Here is a 6,000-nt window from a genome sequence, read left to right on the forward strand (position 1 = left end):
CTAATCCAGATCTCGTATGTGACAATGGTCGTTGACGACACAAGCATACGGCTGGCCTGATATCCGATACAGCTGGTTTTTTTTTTCAGTCATTCCTCGGCAGCGCAGAACAAACGAACGCAATATCCGGCCGAATCAAGAAAGGGAAGGACACTGTAGCGACGATAGAAGGATACTGGGACGGGAAAATGGATATAAAAGACAAGAAAACTGGGGTGAGCAATATAGCTTATTAATTAAATTCCAGTACACAGGTAAAAGGAACCAAAGGAACCGACATAACCCGAAGGATAAGCCGATGGTACATATGCTGGTTCCATATGTAGCTCGATAATGTTGGCCGTGTGGTCCCGGCATAGAATAAGCCACCCCATCCTATCCTGTGGGTGTCATAAGAGACTTCCGACTAAGGGAAGGCAAGGGATGGGCAGTAACGTCCCTCTTAAAACACTACCAAAGAATAACTGGCGCCTGCCAAACGTGGCAACTATTAGCAAGTCTTTCCTTATGGGGGTGGCCTATGTTCAGCAGTGGTATGGCATGATATGGTATAAGTGCAATTATTATTCTAGGAGGAGAGCAACCTTTTGGACGTGGCTTTCCTGAAGGAGCAGCGTCTACCTCGGTACCTGATGAACCTGGACAGCCAGCATGAGTACGAGTCGCAGCGGCTCTGGCTAAAGGTGTCGGAAGCCATCGGCAATGATGACCAGGTCTGGGAGATAATTATGTGTCTTGAAACAGTGGCGGCACCTGGTGGGGAGCCGTAACCGTTGCCTAAAAGTCATGGACAGCGCGACAGATATCACAGAATACACTGGCGCCTGGTTTAGGGAGATTTAGAGACAATTTGGAGCGGTAAAGTTTCTGACGGTCCACCTGGTGGAAAGTGTTAGTCATTGTCAATAAACACGTAGCTGAATACACTGTGACGCCCACGGTACCCGTAACGCGATGCCTGTCCTGTGGACTATGGTGTTATAACCGCTTGCAAAACATGGCAACTGCTGGTCAAAGCCTCCGTTAGTGGGAAGTCCTATGTTCAGCAGTGGACAGTTTAAGGCTGATGTGATGATGATGATGATGACGATGGTGTTTTAAATTGGCAGGGGTAACATCAAATCATCAGTATTAAACAAAACTACAACATACATTTAAAACTGCGTACTGTTGTGTTTGGTGTACCCCAAGGAAGCGTATTGGGACCTTTCCTTTTCCTTATATACAGGGTGTCCGGTAATGAATGGATAACCTTGAAACGTCTTATAGTTCAACTTAAGGGCCGTCCTAAAAAACATTACGAAACAAAATATATTATAAGTAGAACCTTTGTTATCTTGATTTTAAAGAAAAGTAAATTTTTTTCTGTCTTATTTTACTGTCCTGATCATCTAGGCTTGTCCTAATATATAAAAAATATTTCAATATATCAGGTGGCAGCGACTGAAGAGAAGACAATAATAGAGGAGGAGCAGAGGGCTCGCGCCAGGAACCTGGTGGCGCCCTGGGTGCCCAGGTTCTTCCACAAGGACCTCCGGAGGCAGTCCCTTGACGGTGGGTCAAGTGTGAATTAACTAATTGTGTAACATATAAGCAATATCTATATATTATAGATTGTAATTATAATATATAGTATATTACTGCAGCAGCTAGGACCTGAGGCATTGATGGACGAACGTGCAAATGTGGGCCGAGGCGTAGCCGAGGCACACATACGTGAGTCCATCAATGCCTAGTTGTGGCCAAGGCTTGTATAGTACTTTTCTCAAACAATGCGCGGAAATCAAAAACACAATTTTACTTTTCAAGTTCAATGACGAATAACGAACAATAATAATTTTTCACGCGCCATAATGTTCCCTTGTTTTTTTTTTTTCTATAAACAGCTTTCTATTTGCAAGCCAGTTCGAAATTTAAATAAAACCTTTTATTAGTTACCTCCTTGGTAGCCATGTTTCGAAGTAAAAGGTCATTCCATTTTTAAATTACAGGACAGATATGAGTTTACATAGTAATTTATCTGGCCGCAAAACTATTGTAGATATGGATTTTCATACAACTTTTGCCGGCCGCTGCCCGCATGTATCTGGCCAGTACGGCAATTTTGATTTATCTCGAAGAAGATTGTCAAAATAACGCTCACATTTATAAGCATGTTTGAGAAATAGATATTTACCCACCCTTAACCTTAACTTATATGTTATGTTTCAGGTGTTATTGATCAAGGCTGGCAGTATAACCATATAAACATAAAGTGAGTATTATTTTATATATATTTTTTTATGCAACTTAGAATAGCAAACAAGCTGACGGCCCACCTGATGGAAAGTGGTAACCGTCGCCTGTAGACATGAGCAGTGCCATGGACATAACAGAGTATACTGTTTCGCCCATGATACCCCCCATGCGTTGCCATTCCTGAGGACTCAAGTGTTATTCCTCTGTACCTAGTAAATTCACGCCATATCCCACCGTTCAAACCGAAACACAGCCATGCAAACACAATTGCTTCACGGTTGAAACACGAATGGGACAGAGGTGGCCAAGCAATCGATTTTTGTACAAAGTCTCCCTCTTACAACATAAAGTTCGGTTCTTGCAAAATTTTATCATTTATTTAAATCAAAAAATTTTGTTCCTTTCTTTTAATTTATTTTAAAATGAAATAAACTCACTTTAGTACTATTTTCTTGCGTTCTCTCTTCGTTTTCCTTCGTCATTTTTTTTTTCTGTTGTATGTATGTATGTTATGTATATATTTAATTGTGTATATATTATATATGTATATGTATGTATGTATGTATGTTTGTATATAATAATATTTATATAATAGTGCGCCATCTACCCTTTGTCTTTTTCTCAATGTCCTCTACCCAAAGGTTGTCTGGAAGAGATTGCTCAGCGATAAGGTCGGCTTTTGTATCACTTCTCATTAATATTTACTGTATTTGTTATTTCTCTTTTTACTTGGTGCAATAAAGTGTAATAAACGCGTATGCGTGTGTGTGCGTGTATGTGCGTGTGCGCGTGCGTGTGCGTGAGCGTGTGCGTGTGCGTGTGCGTGTGCGTGTGCGTTTGCGTGTGTGCGTGTGTGCGTGCGTGTGCGTGTGTGTACGTGTGCGTGTGCATGTGCGTGCGTGCGTACGTGCCTACGTATTTATTTAGCCTACCCACAGATATAGAGAAAAAAAATGAATTATTTTGCAAATTAATGTTATAGTCCCTGGCAACTGGAAGAGATGCTGGAGTACGAGGACGACTTCGTGATCCGTAGCGCGGTGGGCGCGGCGGCGGGCCGCGAGCCGCCGCCGCGCCGCCTCTCCGACTCGGACAGCCACGACGACGGCGCGCGCAGGTCCAAGGCTTCCACGTGAGTGTTCATCATTGCTTTTTTATTATTGATATAATATTACAACGGTAATTTCGCCTGCGCTACACCAAAGGAGGTTTTTGTAATGCATGATAGTGGGATGGTAACCATCTGCGTTAACGGTGTACTCTGGCGAGGCACCAGTGAGGGATGATAGGTGAGGATGATGAGGCAAGTCTTTTTTTTTAATGGGTGATAATGGAATGGTAACTCCATCTGCGCTATCGGTATACACCGGCGGCGCACCAGTGAAGGATTATAAGTGAGGATGAAGCAGCTCAGTTAGCCCATCGTGACGAATTCAACAAGAATTGTTCACGATGGTCTCCAGGGGGAACCACGTGGAGATCGGCCTAATAGGGCATATTGCTAGCAAAGGGATTGGTATTATATACTTATACCAGTAAGATTTTTTTTATTGGATGAAAATGGTATGGTAGCCTGCCTGCGCTAACGGGATACGCTGGCGGGGCACCAGTGAAGGGTGATAGATGAGAATGAAAACAGGCCAGTTAGCCCATCATGATGAATTCATCAGGAATTGATCATGACAGTTTCCAGGAGGAACCGCGAGGAGGTTGACCTGGTTGGGTATATTGCTAGCAATGGGATTCTCAGTCTCCATTACTAACAATCCCTTTCTTCCCTTACCGGTAAGATTAATTCACCAAGAATCAACCATGACGATTTTTAGAGGAGACAGTATAGAAGTCGACATGATAGGGGTATATTGCTAGCAATGGGATAATTAGACAATATTACTAACAATCTCTTTCTTCTAATATCAGCGGGCAGTACAGTATATAATACTGTGTCAATTCACAAATAAGTAATCCTAATTTTAGGTTTTTTTTTTTCGCAGACGCACAATAAAACAGACTCTACACTCCATAGACACGGCGCTGCGTGATCACACCACGGCTATAGAGCGGTTGTCCAAAACTGTAGAGAGCATGGGCGAGGGTCAACGCGCCGCCGCGTACCGGCCGCAGAACGTGGGCCGCGTGCCCGCAGCGACCCACAGTTGGGAAATGCTCGGCGGGTTCGTGCTTGCCATTGTGTTACAAGCTTTACTGAACTGGGTGTTCCACCAAAAAGACTGAGTACTTCGCGACGTGGCGTTCTCGACGTGAACCCGAGCGACATGTTCGCGTTCCGATCTATTAGTGTCCAGTTCGAGCCAGTTCGAGCCGGTTCGGGCCGGTTCAAGCCGGTTGTGTCTTAAATCGATTTAGAGAACATCTAAATCGAACGAAACGCGTCCCGCTGCGTTTCAATTCGAAATTTAAATTTTGGAATTGTATATAGTGAATTTGAATTGTGTTTTCAACCGACTTCAAAGAGAAGGAGGTTCTCGATTCGGTTCTCAATTTTTTTTTAATGTTTGTTACCTCGGTAACTCCGTCAGTTGTAAGCCGATTTGGAGTTTTTTTTTATCTGGAAGTATATGCTTACAGATTCCTTTTTGTTCCTTTTAATAGTTTTATCAAAATCGGTTCAGTACTTTGATTTTTAAATGAAATGAATATGTTTTTGCCACAATTGTAGACGATTTTGTTTTTTTTTTGTAGAACAAAATCTTGTTATTTAAATTATCGCTTGTCTCCGTTCGATAGGGCGTATCTGATTTGAAACGTTCCTTAGTAATATGTTTTTAATTAAGAATATATAGTCGAAATATTTTTACATTCCTACATCGTATACAGGGTGTATACGAAAACGTTAGCGTCCCTTTAAACAGAGTGTTCTATCAATAAAATTTGACATTTACTTGAAATATATATCATACCGTATCAGCCATTAACTGTTCATTGCTGAATATGGGCTTCCTCCTATAAAGAGGAGTTATCCCAGTAGTTGCCACAATCAGCAAGCGGGTTGGCAACCGCAGTTAGGGTTTGGTGATGCTTGAAGAGGGACACTGCTTTCATCTCTCGACCATTGAGTTCGCTTAGTCGCCTCTTACGACACTTACGAGAAACGAAGAGGTGGCCTATTCTACACACAAATATCGGTTATATATAATATCAAAATGAAGAATGGGGTCGAAATCGACATTAATATCCAGAGCATCCCAATATATAGATATCGGGACGGTACCGATATCACCCATACACAGTTTCTTTCGGAAATATGTTCAGTTAAATTGATAGAACACCAAAAGGATGCTACAGGTGTTGATATCGTCCTGTATTATTCTTATTATTAAAAAAAAATAGCTTCTCACTCCACGCAAATCTCAAAATTATGAAATTTTATAATTGTAGTTAATGTGCAACTTTTGATAAACACACCGAGAAAAGTATTGTAGTTATATATATATATATATATATATATATATATATATATATATATATATATATATATATATATATATATATATATATATATATATATATATATATATATATATATATATATATATATATATATACTTAGCATAATAAGTAAGCAATCTTATAATGTCTCTTTGCCAAATATAATTTAAAAAGTATATATATACAAGGAATTAATAATTCTATTAATATTATAAATACAAGTTTTAATTTTGTTACACTCTCTTTAAGGGAACCTTGAAACATGTCTGAGAGAACATATTGCACCTTCTTTAAGGGAACCTTGAAACATGT

The 6,000-nt window shown here is 40.5% G+C and overlaps 1 protein-coding gene across 2 annotated transcripts in view; it reads left to right on the plus strand.

Annotated features, from left to right (window-relative positions):
- Positions 1 to 5,203, plus strand: part of LOC113517976 (oxysterol-binding protein-related protein 8) — a 47,368-nt gene extending 42,165 nt beyond the window's left edge. For both annotated transcript variants that reach the window (XM_052892368.1, XM_052892369.1), the window contains exons 16-21: positions 90 to 215; positions 573 to 713; positions 1,434 to 1,554; positions 2,212 to 2,254; positions 3,221 to 3,370; positions 4,233 to 5,203. In XM_052892368.1, coding sequence (XP_052748328.1) covers positions 90 to 215; positions 573 to 713; positions 1,434 to 1,554; positions 2,212 to 2,254; positions 3,221 to 3,370; positions 4,233 to 4,473 — 822 coding nt within the window. In that variant the 3' untranslated portion in view covers positions 4,474 to 5,203. The remainder of the gene's footprint in view (positions 1 to 89; positions 216 to 572; positions 714 to 1,433; positions 1,555 to 2,211; positions 2,255 to 3,220; positions 3,371 to 4,232) is intronic.
- Positions 5,204 to 6,000: the final 797 nt, after the last annotated feature.

Source organism: Galleria mellonella, unplaced genomic scaffold (assembly GCF_026898425.1).
Source record: "Galleria mellonella isolate WM207_F2 unplaced genomic scaffold, CSIRO_AGI_GalMel_v1 utg158, whole genome shotgun sequence".
In the NCBI taxonomy this organism is placed as follows: domain Eukaryota; kingdom Metazoa; phylum Arthropoda; class Insecta; order Lepidoptera; family Pyralidae; genus Galleria; species Galleria mellonella.